The 17,388-nt window shown below is 38.3% G+C and overlaps 1 protein-coding gene across 1 annotated transcript in view; it reads left to right on the top strand.

The window, feature by feature from the left end:
• The window catches only part of DOCK7 (dedicator of cytokinesis 7), a 212,183-nt gene extending 196,232 nt beyond the window's left edge, over nucleotides 1-15,951 (top strand). The window contains exons 44-50 of the mRNA XM_040978438.1: nucleotides 3,251-3,376; nucleotides 5,883-5,972; nucleotides 6,088-6,324; nucleotides 6,968-7,111; nucleotides 8,279-8,385; nucleotides 12,491-12,658; nucleotides 15,498-15,951. Of these exons, the coding sequence (XP_040834372.1) occupies nucleotides 3,251-3,376; nucleotides 5,883-5,972; nucleotides 6,088-6,324; nucleotides 6,968-7,111; nucleotides 8,279-8,385; nucleotides 12,491-12,658; nucleotides 15,498-15,540 (915 nt within the window). The 3' untranslated portion in view covers nucleotides 15,541-15,951. The remainder of the gene's footprint in view (nucleotides 1-3,250; nucleotides 3,377-5,882; nucleotides 5,973-6,087; nucleotides 6,325-6,967; nucleotides 7,112-8,278; nucleotides 8,386-12,490; nucleotides 12,659-15,497) is intronic.
• Nucleotides 15,952-17,388: the final 1,437 nt, after the last annotated feature.

Below are 17,388 nucleotides of genomic sequence, written 5' to 3' on the forward strand. Positions count from 1 at the left end.
TGCACAACTAGTCTATCAGAATGTTTCTTGCTAAATAAAGATAACAGAAGGAAGAGATTTAAGATGTATTTATCATAAGAGATACCAGCTATTTAGAAACACAGCAGGTGGATCTCCTGGTTGAATCTTCTAGGAAATTGCAAAATAAAGAAGAGAACTGCTAAGTAAGAAAAAGTTGGAGCACAGCAACAATGGAAAGTTTCAAATACATTTGTAAGAGTAAAGGAAAGTGATGCTAGAAAGCCGTTTTGTATACTTCAAAGGCTTTGAAGAGGAAATAAAAAATTGCTTTTCCTGAAGATGAAATACTATGATCAGCTTTCCTGAACTGTGCAGGACCAGAAAGAAGGTTGATACCTGAAGACTGTTTCTGAGGTTCAGCCTTTCTTAACCCGTAGCCTCATCCTTTACTACTTCCTCCCCTACTTTTGTGTACACACAGGCGGCCATGCATTTTAAATTCTAGAATCTTCTGTGGTTGCTTCTTTGACCATGTCTCCCACCCTGCTCCCCCTTGCTCATTTTGCCCCAGCCGCCAGGTTCATTTTCTTGGTTCTCAGAAACACCAGGTAGGCTCTTGCCTAGACCTCCAAGTGACTCACAGCAGTGACTCTCAGCCCGCCTTCCCATCTGGATCAGCCCTACCCTGACCACCCGTTTTTTCTCCATCATTCACTCATTTATTATAAATGTCTAGGATCATTTGCTAATACATGATAGGGCTTCCAAAAATATTTAAGTGGCTTCCTCCACATACATTCTGTTTTTTTTAACTTCAACCTATTTTTGTCCCTCTCTCCTCTGGAATCTCCCTTTCTTCATCCTCCATCTGTTTGGCCTACAAATGTATATATAGTTTAAATTTATTTTCTTTACTTCCCAAAAGAGTTTAATACATTTAATTAATATGTAATAATTGTGCATATTCATGGAGTATGGTGTGATGTTTCAAGACACTTATGTAGCGGTCAGTTCTCTAAAGATTTTATGTATTTATTTGAAAGAGGAGATTTCCATTTGCTGGTTCGCTCCCCAAATGGTTGCCACAGCCTGGCTGGATGAGTCCAAAGCCAGGAGCCAGAATTTCTTCTGGTTCTCCTACATGATTATAGGGCCCAAGCACTTGAACCATCTTCTACTGCTTTCCCAGGTACATTGCAGGGAGGAGGCTCAGCAGTGGAACAACTAAGACTCAAACCAGCACCCATAATGGGATGCCAGCACTACAGCCAGCAGCCTAACTTGCTGCGCCACCGTGCTGGCCCCATGGCCAATTCTATTGAGTCATAGAACCTGTGTGTGTCTGGAACTTCTGTTGTGAGTTGGCTTCAGCAGGATTATCTTTCCTTTTTTGTCCCTTCTTCTATTGTAGTAGTTATTTGAACTATTTTTTAATGCTTAAGGAACAAGTCTTGTTAGTTTTATTTTCCTATTCCGGTAAATAGTAGCTAACTTTTAAAAAATTAAGGGTTTTTCTTGAATGTCAGTATGAGAATATATATGTATATATACTTGTATATGTAAGTACATTAATAAGATTCAATGTCCACATGCAGGATTACATTAGCAGCTGAATGTGTTTCTGAAATCTTACATTTCAGAAGTAGCATTAAAAAACTAACAAAACAGCATAAGCATTCTGGTCACATGAGAATAGACAGAACAGGAAAGTTCAGCCAGCTAAGGGAAGCTAGGTCTTTAGATGTTTAAAAAGCCACAATATTGACAAATTGGAAAAATATTTAAAACTGGAAACATGAAGGGGGTATAGCTAAAATTAGCAATATTTAATATTTTGTGATTCTTAAGAGTGGAAATGCACGCATATAAGGAAACTTCCAAATTTTTGTGGAAATAAAATGAAAAGATAAGCTTATTTTGGTATAAAAAAAATTCTAAAATCTTTGCAAGCAATGGTTTTTAAAACATTGTTTTTCCCCAAATAAATATCTTTTAATTCCCTTTGTTCATGAAATTTTTGCAGTATTTTTATGTATATGTTTAGTATGACATGTTTTTAAAACTTAATCACAAATACATTTTGAAGTAAATTTCTCAGGTGGCATTTTTTTTCCATTAAATGCCTTCATTCCTTAATTTTGTCAAATGTACTGCTACTATACTGCTGGCTTGCTGATGATTTAATGAGAATTTTTTTGAATTTATCTAATGTATCTAAAGAGATTCCATTTGTTATACAAATCAGTTCTTTTTTAAGTTTACTAAACTTTAAAGTAAATAAGTCTTTAAGTCTTTAAGTCTCTTAAATTCCAAAGACATTTTTTTAACAATTTCTGTTAGACAAAAATTGAAGGGATTTCTTTAGTCACTGTAATTTTTTAATTAAAAAATATTGGTAAATATAAAAGTTTCTCCCATTTTGCTTTTTTAAAACCTGTAATACTTATAGTTTAGGCTTAAACAAAATTGGGAAGAATTTAAAAATATATGTGGGATCCTATATGTAGGAACCAATGCACAGAATTCTTTTGTATCTGAATTACTAAACTTGCATAGATCACTTCCAAATATTTATCTTCATTGAAAGAATTTGTCTTCAGGTGTGCTTGTGTAAGAGTTTAAGTAATCTTAGTGTCACATAATATGTGGTTAATGCACACAGTGGGAGATTTGGTGGTTTTAGAATAACTAACCAAAAAATCGTGAGCTTTCTCTGATTTATCTTTTCCCTTTCTAGTCCACTGTTACACACTCTTCCACAGCTAAATGTTTTGATCAGGAGAGGGATGCTAATTGTAGAAGTTCTAGTGCTTCCGGGGGAAGTTGACATTTTTTGTGAATTGTCTGCTCTATGCCAGCTACTCCACTTGGCTTAAATCATAACTTCATTTAATACATGTGAAGTGATTATTTGACGGGTAATGGTGATTTTACAATATGTTAGTGATGTTTTAAAATTTAATTTTATATAGTATGCTTCAATATTAAGATAATTAAATCATAGTTCATGTTTTCTGATATTTAGGAGTGTAAGTTAATTTGTCCTACTTCTATAGATTAAAAAAAGTAGGATGTGGTAATTTAGTACAAACTCTGAAAAATAGATGCTATATGTGAGTGGGTCATTTGTTAGGAGCCTAATTTGATTACTGTTGTTTATTAGGATGATTATTTGATTGAAAAATAATAGTAAAATCTAAACTTCTGAATTAAGAGTTTTTGCAAAAAGATGTTATATTAAAGACTTTGTATTAAAATTTCTTCATTTTCCTAAACCTAGGACGGTAAGCGGATGTTTGGCACCTATTTTCGTGTTGGTTTTTATGGAACCAAGTTTGGAGATTTGGATGAACAGGAATTTGTTTACAAGGAACCTGCAATAACCAAACTTGCAGAGATATCTCACAGATTGGAGGTGAATGCTGCCATGATTCATGAAATACCTTCTTTCATTTGCCTTCTGTGTAATGGATAGAGTTTCAGATCCAGATCTAATAACTAGAGCCTGCCAAATAAACTGTTTCATAAGATAAGAGGGTTTTTGAATCATACAATAATCCTCTTCAAATCTCTTATGGCAAGTGTAAAATAGGATTGACTTTTCATTTAGCCTGCATATGTATTTATAAAACACTTACATGCTTCATTATTAGTGTGACTTACAGAGAAATGTATGGTTTCCTCCACATCTTGTAGAAAAACATAAAAGAAATTTAGTAGCAGCAGAGTGGCACTAAATGCAGAACTTCAAAAGATTTGTGACCCACTGTTCACTGTCCTGCAGCGATGGACTTGGTGCAGGATGCCAATAATAACACGTGTGGACCCCTGACTTATGATCAATAGCTGACATTTACTAGTGGCATCAGGGTCACATAGGATAAGGGAGGAGGCATTGAAGAGCTTGCATAGATCCCTTAAGCCTGTCAAGGGAACCCATCTATTGTTTCCAAACCCCTGTCTGAAAATCTCTCTCTTTGTTTTGTATATCTAGTTAATTATGTTCCCATTCAAATGGTATCCAATCAAGTGTTCCCATTCAAATGGTATCTACTCAGTTGTTCAAGTGATATCCAGTCAGTTGTCCTCCTACAGTCCACTTGTTTTTTTTTTTTTTAAAGATTTATTTTTATTATTTTTTTATTGGAAAGGCGGATGTACAGAGAGGAGAGACAGAGAGGAAGATCTTCCGTCCGATGATTCACTCCCCAAGTGAGCGCAACGGGCCGATACTATGCCGATCCGAAGCCAGGAGCCTCTTCCGGGTCTCCCACGCGGGTGCAGGTTCCCAAAGCTTTGGGCCGTCCTCGACTGCTTTCCCAGGCCACAGGCAGGGAGCTGGAAGGGAAGCGGGGCTGCCGGGATTAGAACCGGCGCCCATATGGGATCCCGGGCGTGCAAGGCGAGGACCTTTAACCACTTGCACCACCGCGCCAGGCCCCTACAGTCCACTTGTATAATCTCTTTGGTTTAACTCATTTTCTAAGAGATTGCTTTAGAATTTGAAAGCCTGAAATCATACCTTAAAAATATTTCTTATAATCCCCTTAACCTTTAAAAGATTTTAATTTGTATCATAAATTATTGCTTTTTCCTTTTAAGCTTTTTTTTTATTTCTAAGGCACAGTAACAAAGAGGGAGAAAGAAATCTTGCAGGCATCGGCTCACTCCCCGGGTGACCACAGCTCTTGGGGCTGGACCAGGCAGCAGCTAGGCAGTTGGCCCGCCATCCTGGGTCTTCCCAGTGCTCAAGCCTTTTTCAGCTTTGCTCCTAGGTGCATTAGCAGGAAGCTGGATTAGAAGCAAAGCAGCTGGAACTTAAACCTGTGCCCAAATATGGGATGGGAGCGTTGTAAGCAGTATCCCAACTGTGATAGTTACTCTTTCCAAACTTTGTCTATTCTTCCTCAAAATGTTCCTAGACCAGAAGCATTGGCACCCCTTGGGAGATTGTGTGAAGTGCAGACTCTAACCCCACCTAGACTTTCAGGATTAAAATCTACATTCTATACACTCTCCAGGGGGTTTGTACTCGCATAACAATTGAGAAGCAGAATCTAAGCTTGTTTTTATTCTCAGCTGAGGTTAATTCTTGAATGTTAAAATCTTACTGGGGATTTTACTTGGCCTAACTTTTTTTTTTTAAGCTTTATTTCTTTTTCTTGGAAAGTCAGATTTACAGAGTGAAGGAGAGACAGAGAGAAAGATCTTCCATCTGCTGGTTCATTCCCCAAAGTGGCTGCAACAGCTAGAGCTGAGCCAATCTGAAGTTGGGAGCCAGGAGCTTCCTCCGTGTCTCCCACGCAGCTTTCGGTCATCCTCAACTGCTTTCCCAGGCAGTAAGCAGAGAAGTGGAGCAGCCAGGATATGAACCAATGCCCATATGGGATCCTAGCACATGCAAAGTGAGGATTTAGCCACTAGGCTACTGCCCCAGATCCAGCTAAGCCTAACTTTCAAGTTGACATTAAACTGACTTTTCCTTTTTCAAGAGCCATTTCAGTCTTCAAAAGTATCAAGATAGTGCCCCTGACTTGCTCAGTGATACAACTACCTTGAAGATTCAGGTTTAATTTTTCCTTTTAAATAGTTCTGTCCATTGCCCAAGATGAGTTGTTTTCTTTTTTACTTTTTATTTGGTTTTGAGGACATTTTATGGAAGCATGTATTTTTATTAGAGAAACTTGTTTTTTTGATAGTATTTTGTGTTAAAGTACATTGATGGGGATAATGTCAAATAAGAACTGAGACTGACAATTCATAAACTACTATAATTTTTGTGATCCTAAGCAATTATTTTGTAGTTGCTGATGTGTGTAGAGAACTTGTTATATGCTTTAATTTTGCTTCGGGGTGTCCCTCAGAGGCACCTCGGTTTACTAATTCTGTTCATTTCATGTAAAGATTTTTTTATCTTGTAGGGATTTTATGGAGAAAGATTTGGTGAGGATGTGGTTGAAGTCATCAAGGATTCTAATCCTGTAGACAAATGTAAATTAGATGCTAACAAGGTATGATTGACTGAACAATGGTAATATGTAATCTAGCTTTGATTTTTTGATTTTGAGTAAAACAAGATAATGACTGAGCAGTAAGGAAATGAAAGATTTTCTTTTTGTTTATCAGGCATATATTCAGATTACCTATGTGGAGCCATACTTTGATACATATGAGATGAAGGACAGAATCACGTATTTTGACAAAAATTATAATCTTCGCCGTTTCATGTACTGTACACCGTTCACTTTAGATGGACGTGCCCATGGAGAACTTCATGAGCAATTCAAACGGAAAACCATTCTGACCACTTCTCATGCTTTTCCTTATATTAAAACAAGGGTCAATGTCACTCACAAAGAGGAGGTAAGTTCGCAAATAGGCATATGGAATTAATGAAACACACTTGGGCCATGTGATAGCAATGTATTTGTGGCAGAAGATATACAGCATCTTCCACATAGTAACATACTAGAATTTTGCGACGTTTTGAATAATTTTGGTTTTCTGAGTTCCTAATTCACCGTCAGTTTTATGCTTTTACTTTTTTTTTTCTCATGTAGGGATCCAGATTTGGAGTTTTATTGATACATTAAAATATACACAACTGATCTCTAATTTCCCAATTTACTTTGAAGTTCATTTATTTTAGTTGAAAAGCAAAGTGAGCTCTTATTTGCTGATTCACTCCTCAAACACATACTATAGTACATACTGTCAGGCCAAAGCCAAATAGCAAGGGACTGAATCCGGCTCTCCCACGTGGGAGGAAGGGACCCAGAATACTTGAGCCACTGCCTGCTGCCTTGTCAGGGTATGCATTAGCAGGCAACCACCATGAGGGGTGAGCCCAGGACTGTCACCCAGGCACTTGGGCTTGGTGTGCTGGCATCTCAAGTGGCATTCAGCCACTGCACCAAATTCCTATCCCTCTAATTTTAATTGATTCCATGTAGAGCTAATTAAGTAATTTTTAATCAGCACACTGATTAAATACTGTTTTACTCAGATCATCTTAACACCGATTGAAGTTGCTATTGAGGACATGCAGAAAAAGACACAGGAATTGGCATTTGCTACACATCAAGACCCAGCAGACCCCAAAATGCTACAGATGGTACTCCAGGGATCTGTGGGCACAACAGTGAACCAGGTTAGTGCTTTCTGGGCAGCACTGTGTGACTGAAGTTCTAAGTAGGACTCTGAATAACTTCATTGCATCTTATAAAGATCAAAAACAGACACTAAATCAAGTGAAACAAAGATGTTACATGTGATTGTGAAAGTCAACCAAGTGTCAGTGAAGGCAAGTTGAAAACCCAATGTCCAGTATAATCTCACGTGTAAGGCTTTCATGCCAGCCTTCTCTACTACCTATGTTTTCTGCCTATCAAATCTTATACACTGCATTAAGAAGGAATTGAGTCATTTAAAATAGCCTTTCTTTTAACAAGCTGGATCTAAAATGGAGGATTCGTTTTCAAAGTTATATACAGATGTGTGAAGCTCTCTTACCTTGATTTTCCCTCATACTACCTTCTGCAGATCTAGACAGTAAGTTAAGAGGCTTAAATAGATGCTGTGGAATCATTTTGAATTTTTTAATAATATATGTATACACAGTACTGTTTCTGTTTTGTCAGATATAGATTGGAGCTGTTCTCGTGATCTTCATACACTTAATTCCCTGGGATTTTAGGCATGGCCCCAATTTTAAGGAAGCTTCTAAGGTAAAGGAAAATCCAGAAAGGCTTCAACTAAGAGTTCATATCATAACTCTAAACTATTTTTAGGTGAAAGGAGCAAACCCAAAAAATGATCTACCAAAACTAACATGCCTTATGAGTTTGCTCACTAAAAATACATGTGATGTTGAAGCTTTACCTCCTCACGATGTGACTCAAAAAAGCTCATCTCCCTTAGCCTTGTTAGGGGCAGCTTGGAAACACTGTGGGAGCTGTTTTAGTAACATCAAGCCCAGTAAACTGGCAGCTACAGTAGCCTGACAACTTCTTCATCTAGAATAAATTAAAAGAATATAGAGAGCAAAGCAAACTGTGACAATGAACACACCAGTCCTTGAGCTCCTACTTTGAAGGATGTTAAAAATTGACCAAGTTAATTGCAGCAAGCAAGGATGTAAATATGAAATTAGGAGACCCTGAAGCAGTCTTCTTCAGAGAGGTCCAATACAGGTGCAGAGATGATGTGTCACACTCACATGCAGCCATACCCATGCTTAAAAAAAATCATCAGGCATATTCTGCCTCTGTGAGTTTTCAGAAGGCAAACAATCTCATTTTATTTCCTTATTCTACAGGGACCTTTGGAAGTTGCCCAGGTTTTCTTATCTGAGATACCCAGTGACCCAAAGCTGTTCAGACATCATAACAAACTGCGGCTCTGCTTTAAAGATTTTACTAAAAGGTATCCAAGACTCTGATAAAGTGAGAATGTGTACTATCACATTGTGACGTAGGACTGTAAGGAACTATTGAGAAGACAAAACACAAGGAAATGATTTACAATGTGAAATAGTTTATGGCGAATTGAATATTCTTTAATAGTATTTTTCATTTCCCTGTCACTATCGTGTTTTATAATGCGATATCTTTCTTGTTTTAAAGATCGAAAAGTGCAAGATTTGGGGAGTTGTGTTTCTTTCACTTGAAAATATTATGAAGTTAACCTGAAAGTTCTGACTTATTTTGACCCTTTAGTATGTGAGTTTCTACCTTCCTTCACTCAGTGAACTTCGAAGCAGTGAACTTGGAAGCAAAATTTTGTGTTGAAATCATCTGTGTTCTCTTCCAGGTCACTTAGTCTCTCTAGTCCTGTTTTCTAATTTATCTAATTTATAAAGTAAGGATAAGACCATCTGCATTGCATGGGGAGATTGTGCAAGTGAACAGGGGCCTCCAGACTGTCCCTGTCTCACTGATTGCCTCAGACGACTCAGCAGGACTCAGCATGCGCTACACATGGTCCTTTCAGTGTGTTGTTCCGAGAGGATACCAGGGCAAAGGTGCCTGGGCTTAAGTCTGGACGAAACCAGTAGCAGGCTGCTTTTAAGACTTATGTATTTTGAAAATCAGTAGAGGAATAGACAAGGAAGACATGCATGCTATGCACTGTTTCCATCACTGACCAGGCTGAAGCCAAGAGCTTCATTCAGGTCTCCGGTGCAGGGCGACCTTGGGATCATCTCCAGCTGCTTCTCCCTGGCCGTTAGCAGGGAGCTGGGTTGGAACTGGAGCAATCTGGACATGAATCAGTGCCCATATAGGATGCCAGTGTTGCTGCATGGCGTTACCTACTGCACCATAGACCAGTCCTTAACTGCAGGCTTCTAAGGGTCTTCTGCTAAAACAGTCAGATGGGATATGCTTAATTCCTTTAGGATTAGATTGTGACAGTTTTGTTGTCACAAAATAGATTGTGACAGAAATGTTGTCTTCCAAAGAACCTAATTAGGTAAGACTGCATGCCATAGGTTTTTGAAGTTTGGTTTATTATTATTTCATTGAAGACTGGTTCCATAGGCACATTCTCCCTGTCATTCATCAAAGCACCAAGCCCCTGGACGTATTGAGCAGGAGCCATGGTGTTTTTTATACAGTGTGCGTGTAGTGAGCCAGTTTTTTGTTTTGGGAATCATGAAAACCTTTTCCAATTCCAAATTCCCAGGCACTAACCAAAGACCAAAACTGTAATCCAGCCTTTCTAAGGATAGCATTCTTGTTAACTCTTCTGCACAAAGGAAATATTCCAGGCTAGTACTCGGCACATAGTATTTGTTTAGTAAATATGAAAAGTTTTTAAAAGATTTATTTATTTTTATTGCAAAGTCAGATATATACAGAGAGGATGAGAGACAGAGAGGAAGATCTTCCATCCAATGATTCACTCCCTAAGTGAAAGTAACGGCTGGTGCTGCGCCTGATCTGAAGCCAGGAGCCAGGAACTTCTTCCAGGTCTCCCACATGGGTGCACGGTCCCAAGGCGTCGGGCTGTCCTCAACTGCTTTCCCAGGCCACAAGCAGGGATCTAGGTGGGAAGTGGAGCAGCTGGGATTGAACCGGTGCCTGTAGGGGATCCCGGCACATTCAAGGCGAAGATTTTAGCCACTAGGCCATCGCGCTGGGCCCTGTAAATATGAAATTTTGAAGCATTTAAGATACTCATTAATCAGCCTGACACTTGATTCCTGCTTACTAACATTTTTGTCAACAAAAGAAGGAATGAGGGGCTGGCATTTGCATAGCTAGTAAGGCACCATTATGAGACTATTGAGCCAAAGTATAGGATATTTTTCATTGACTTTTAATATGTAGCACATTATAAAAGGCTTTTAAGCATTAATACCAAAAATATGAAAGTTGTAGTCTCAATAAAGCTACTTAAAGCTGGATGGAAAGTGGAGCTGCGGGATTAGAACTGGCATCCATATGGGATAACGGTGCATTCAAGGCAAGGACTTTAGCTGCTAGGCCACAGCGCTGGGCCCTAATCACAGATGTTTGACCTCATTTAATCCTGTCAGACTATAATCTATTTTTCTAGTTTTTTCAAAGAACTTTTTGACATTGTTAATACTATATCATATTTTAATATTTTATTCATAGTTCATACTATTATCTTTATGTTACTTGCTCTTCAACTTTAACTCTTTTCTGACAAGCATTTAAGGCTATGTATTTCCCACTAAACATCTCATTAGCTGCATACTGTGTGTTTGTGTGTGTGTGTGTGTGTGTGTGTGTGTGTGTGTACAAGAAAGAGAGAGATCTTTCATCTACTGCTTCTTTCCAAATGGCTGCAACTTCCTTGGATAGCAAACACCAAAGCAAGAACCAGGAACTCTATCCAGGTCTCCCATGTAGGTGGCAGGGATTTAAGTACTTGAGCTATCAGCTGCTGCTTTCCAGTTCCATTAGCAGGAAGCTGAATTGGAAGTGGAGTAGCTGAGACTTGAACTGGCGCTCCAGTACTGGATGCAGGCATCCCAAATGCAATTTGCTCTACCACAATGCCAGCCTTTGCATACTGTTTTTAAAAAAATATTTTCGGGCCCGGCGCGGTGGTGCAAGTGGTTAAAGTCCTCGCCTTGCACGCCCAGGATCCCATACGGGCACCAGTTCTATCCCGGCAGCCCCGCTTCCCTTCCAGCTCCCTGCCTGTGGCCCAGGAAAGCAGTCGAGGACAGCCCAAAGCTTTGGGACCCTGCACCCGTGTGGGATACCCGGAAGAGGCTCCTGGCTTCGGATTGGCATAGCATCGGCCGTTGCACTCACTTAGAGAGTGAATCATCGGATGGAAGATCTTCCTCTCTGTCTCTCCTCTCTGTATATCCTCCTTTCCAATAAAAAATAATAAAAATAAATCTTTAAAAAAATATATTTCTTCCTTCATCTGTTAGGGGTCTAGATTTAAAAAAAAATATTTGAATAACTTGGATAAAGAATCTTCACCAAGATCTGTTCATTTAAGAAACATTTGAACACAAAGCACTGTTCCAAATGTCACTGGTATCACACAGTAAGTATGGGTACATCCCAGTGAGGATGTGAAACAATGACTTCCCAATTTAACATTAGTAATCCATAATTTTCAGAATTGGCATTGTGGTACGGTGAGTTAACTCACTACCCAGGACATGGGCATCCCACATGGACACTGGTTCCAATCTCAGCTGCTACACTCCAGCTCCCTGCTAATGCGCCTGGGAAAAGCAGCAGATGGACAAAGTGTCTGGACCCTTGCCACTCACGTGGGAGACCCAGATGTAGTTCTAGGCTCTGGCATTTAGCCTGGCCCACTCCTGGTCTTTGCCACCATTTGAAGAGATAGCCAGCAAATGGAAGATATCTTTCTGTTTCTGTAGCACTATATTTCAAATCAATCTTTTCAAAAATGCATCGTTTTCAACTTAATGAAAATGGGTGGGTTTAGATTTTAAAAAACAGTTGAATCAGCAGAATGGCATAGCGGGTAAGTTGGCATCCCATATTGGTGTCAGATGCCAGTTTTTATCACCTATACATTAATCCATCTGAAGGTCACTCAGTTTGGGAATCTAAATTGTATTAAGCACTTATCCTAACCAGAACACCACACGTTAAATCTGGCCTTCCATGACTACTGCTTTTAAAGGTCCAGGTGCTCCAGTTCCAATCCAGCTCCCCACTAATGCAGCTGGGTAAAGCCTTGGGACCTTGCATTTAGATAAGCGACCGGAAGAAGCTCCTGGCTTCAGACCAATCCAGCACCAGCCATTGCAACCATTTGGGAAATGGACTAACTAGCAAATAGAAAATCTCACTATGTAACTCCACTTTTCAGATGAATAAAACTTTTAAAGAAGAAGAAAATTCAGTTAATTATCTGTTCCTGCCTTAAACCTAAAACAAATATTTAACAGTAAACTGAGAATCTCAACATCCTTACATAGTAAATGTGTATGTGCATGTGTTGTGTGAGTAAGCCCTCACATGGTCAGAGAAATCATTCCGTTGCATACTTGCCCCCACAGGTGTGAAGATGCCTTAAGAAAAAATAAGAGCTTAATTGGGCCAGATCAGAAGGAGTATCAAAGGGAACTGGAGAGAAATTATCATCGCCTTAAAGAAGCTCTGCAGCCACTGGTAAACAGGAAGATCCCTCAGTTGTACAAGGCAGTGTTACCTGTCACTTGCCACAGGTATGGTTACTTTCTGTGTCCCTTACTTTGGAGCTTTTTAAAAAAATTTGATTTCATACTATATAATTGTTTATGTATGGGTTTCATATATTATTTCCCCTGAGATCTAAGTTTAACTAGTGTAAGCTTTTTATCACCTATACATTAATCCATGTGAAGGTCACTCAGTTTGGGAATCTAAATTGTATTAAGCACTCATACTAACCAGGACACCACACGTTAAATCTGGCCTTCCATGACTATTGCTTTTAAAAGTCCTGTCACACTTTTTAGTACTTTTGTGAGAGGATTCTCTAAGAATTCAGGAACCAAGCACTTATTCCCCTTGGCCTTGATAGTAAGTAGCATTTGGAAAGATCTAAGCATGTGTAAAAGCAGATCCGTCACTGAGTACCAAAGGTTTCCATGTTTTTCTCTATTTTAACTGTTGAGATTAGCAGTGGAACAGACTTTTCATCCGCGAGAACCAGTTGTTAGCTAAGCAGCTGGTTTAGTTTTGTGTAGTAGGTAAAATGCTTGCACTGCAAAGGTGGAATTACCAGTGAGGTCTTAGGACAGTGCCTGGAAGGTGCCTTTTGGCACCCAACACAGTAACTCATAAACTACCGTCGGCACTTTAGAAATCAAATTTGTATGCAGTTGAACTACTGTGACAGTGACTTTAGTACCCTTTGCTAATAAAGCTATTAAATTCTAATTATCTGATGTATACCTAGAACACCAGTGAAGTAGCCTGCATAAAAATAATGTGGATGCATTGACAGTTGTTACTGCAGTAGAAAGTGAAACTATTTAATCCATCTGGGAAATAAGTCCCTGTTCTCCCGTGGCCTAATATTTACCTATAGACCTGTGGAAAAAATCATGTTCATGCAAAAAAAAAAAAAAAAAGAAAAAGAAAAAAGCCCTTAAGTACCTGTTGTGACCTCCACCTCAGAGAGGATGTAGATCCTCAGGAATGGACGGAGACCAGAAGACTCCCCTGACAAAACATACCATTTCCACTGTCCTACACTGACAGGGGAACCCCCTCAAAGGAAGTTCCCACTGAAAATTTCCAGCAGCAAACAGCTTGCTGGCCTCCCTCCCCAACTTGTGGTTTCCTCCTCTTTCTGCACTCTCTTCCTCCTCGTTGGCTCCACTGCTGGCTTGTCCCACCAGATGAAGGCACAGGTGAGGGGACTGGATACTGGCTGGTCAAGCCGGTGTCTTCACCTGCTCAGTTCTCTCGGGTCCTCAATGCTTTCCCAGAAATGCTGTTTTCTTCCTGTCTGCAGGAAACCTACCTGTACATTATATCCTAAGCTTTACTGTCCTCTGTGACCTTAATATCTTCAGGCAATGTTTTGGAAATTTAGAAAAATGCTTTTCTTAATCAGCAGTCTCTATTTCTCTATTTTAAAGACTGTTTTCCTTGGTGCCAAAAGGCAAAACCAAACCTGAATGTGGTCTTTTACTTGCTCTCCTATGAGTTTAACAGCAGAAAAATAATAAATTTAAGGATAAAGCAAATTACTTTGAGATAGTTCAAGAATACCATCCCCTTCACTTTTCAATATTTACAAGATTAAAATTTTAATTTTGCTTATAAATCTGGAATTTTTTATAACATTTAAAAGGCAGAGTTAGAGGAAGAAATCTTCCATTTGCTGGCTCACCCCCAAAATGGCTGCAACAGCTAGGTCTGGCCCAGGCCAAAGCCAGGAGCCCAAAATTTCTTGCTGGTCTCCCGTGTGGATACAGGGGCCCAGGCACTTGGGACACTTTAGCAGGCACGCAGGACGCTGAATCCTATCAACCTGGATTTGAACCAGCACTTACATGGGATACCAGCATGCCTGCCCCTAAATACGGAATATTAAGCTAACAGTTCTCAAAAGTGAACTGAGACCAGTGGGAACAGATCCCTAAGAAACTTGCATGTTTTTGTGGTCTTTTTATATTATTTGTCCTTTTTCCTCCTTCTCTGAGGGTATAACTGAGTTTCCCTGAGGCTACATAAAATACGATATTCTACGATTGTAATATGGTAAATACAACGTACTTCTAAGGTTCATGAAAAATGGGGTAAATGGTGAACTTTTATGGTGCAAATATTTTGAAACCCATAGTTTTTTCCTAATATGTATTTTTCATAAACTTTTGGAAGACCCCCTCCAATGTCTGGATTTCACAAATTTTTTGGACCAAAGTGAAACTCTTGAATTCTATTTTTCTACAAACTCTCCATCACGATTCCTGGAGTTCGGACTTGTATGTCTGAGATCTGTTTTTTCCTCCCTGGAAGCTTTTCAAAATTTACTTTTATTTGAGAGAAACAGGAAGAAAGATGAGAGCAAGTTCCAATCACTGGTTCAGTGCCCAAAAGGTTGGGGGCCAAAACCAGAGCCCTCCTGTGTGTGTGGCAGGATCCTAATGACTCAAGAATTTTTAAGAGTGCAAAAAGGACCTGAGAGTTATTGGTTTAAGACTTAACAAGTTAGAAAACACCATTCTTTGCCATTTAATAACCACAAGCCTTTTCCTGAAATCTTCCAGTAATCCTTAAGTCTTTGTTTTGACACAGCACTTGAAGTATGTACTGAGCAAATGAAAAAATGACCAGCAGACTTGCCAAAGTAGTTAGTAGTTAGTTAGTTAGTTAGTAGTTAGTTAGTTTCTCATCTGTAGAGAAACTTATAAGCAAAAATACACACATGTAAAGCAGAGTACATGGGAATGGCAATTTCAAAGAACCATGGCAAAAATGGTTATCTTGGGGAGAAGAAAGTTTGTAAACATTTTATGGCTTATGTAGAAATGTTTTCTTACAACTGTGTCCTCTCATTTTTTCCCCCAGAGATTCCTTCAGTCGAATGAGCCTTCGTAAAATGGATCTTTAAAATAAATGAACTTGTTTTATTCATTTGACAAGAGCCATGTATTCAACATTGAACTGAAAAGAAGTTATGCTCTATTGGAAAATGACTTAAGGACATACTTCTGGGAATTACAGCATTAAGCAAATCACCGAAAAATGCCAAAATGATATCCAATGTAGACTGTTAAAAGTTGAGAATCATGGCTATAGTTTCTACTGTTCTGGTAACATACTGTTATCTTAAGACATTTTAATGACACAAAGGTACACTATACATTTGCCATTATTTATATCATAGCTAATGTTAAGTTTATTTACTTTAAGGTCATATTTCTTAATTTATATTACCATTTATAGATTCATTTTGGAACCATTTTAAATGTAGTAATGCTTATTTTAAAGGTACTATTAAATATGTGAATGTTTACACTAATTTACTGAGTGAGACTTAAAACTTTTCTTCAGTTACAAAGGCAGGGCAGTAAGATAATTCAAGAACAGGTTCTAAAATTAGCAAAGAGATCCATAAGCACTTTATGGGCCCAAAGAATACCCCAACTTAAACGAGTTAATGAGTAAAGACAGGCAGCAACCAAGGCTTTGTGAAATCTATTTAAATTTCAATTTACTTTCTATTTAGATCCCCAAAATTTGTCATTATAGGAACTGTTTATTTTGGTGCAACAAGTCTTGAAATCCATGCACATAAGGGATGTTCAAAACATTTGCAGAAAATGAGCATTAAAAAAATACATGGATTTCAAAGTTTTTTTCACCAAAATAAAATTACTTGTTAGTTCTACCTTCCATGAACTTTGGATACTCTAATTGTACCTGATAAAACTTTTAATCTATAGATATCAAATATTAGAAATAGTTAATACCAAGTGACAGGAATCATAAATACTTGTATGATTCAGTCATAACAACTTTGTCAGCTTCTTAACTCTTAGCAGTTAAATCTTGCACAAATTACTTTCTGACTCGTGAATTTTAGAAACCACTTGTGAAACTGGCTTTAATCAAAACTAATTTTATATTAAAAGTAGAAAACAATCTTTGAGAAATTAACATGTTCTTTGTCAAGTTTTTCCACAATGCATATTTACAATTTCTAAAAATGTTTTATTTTCTGAATGGTAGCTTACCTTATGACATTTATAGTCTATTTCTACTACTACTAAGTAAAAATTTAATCTACTGCTTTTATCCTGCAGTTAATGGCTGATATGGCCCTCTCCAGCCTATGTTAGTGAACTGGCAAGTATTATCTCAAATTCCTCATCTTATCAACTTGGACTAAAGGAATTACAACAGGGCTTCTCTGCTGTTTATCAAAAAGAGAAGTCCCAAGGGCATAACTTCAAAACTCTATCCTGGGGAAAGAGGAGAAAGATAAACAGGATGTGTAAGAAGTCAAGAACTTCCCCCCTCCCTTTCCCCTTTTTGAAGTATTAACCCTCAAGTCACTTTAGGTACCTGTAAGTGGGAACTTGGACTATTTCATATAAATCTCAGTGACAATACTAAAGATTTAGAAGATATACAATGATTTAATTATCACAAGTTACCAATTCTCAGAATTTAGCCAGAACTCTATAAGATGGTATGATACAAAATTTTTACATCAGCTTTTTAAAACTTTTTTCTTTAAAAAAAAAATGAATACAAACTATCTCACATCAGGAATTTATATTAGTTCTTGATATTGGCTGTCTTTAGAGGTCCAGGTTCTACTATACACCCACTGGCTGTTGCATTAATGACTGCAAATGCAGTAAAGAGTCATGACTTTATGGCCAAATGTAGCTAATTTTCTAGTTAACCAGGTAACTTTGTTAAAGTGGAACATTTAACAATGTCACTTCAA

The sequence above is a fragment of the Ochotona curzoniae genome, unplaced genomic scaffold, assembly GCF_017591425.1.
Source record: "Ochotona curzoniae isolate NIBS_2020 unplaced genomic scaffold, NIBS_Ocur_1.0 contig_291, whole genome shotgun sequence".
In the NCBI taxonomy this organism is placed as follows: Eukaryota; Metazoa; Chordata; class Mammalia; order Lagomorpha; family Ochotonidae; genus Ochotona; species Ochotona curzoniae.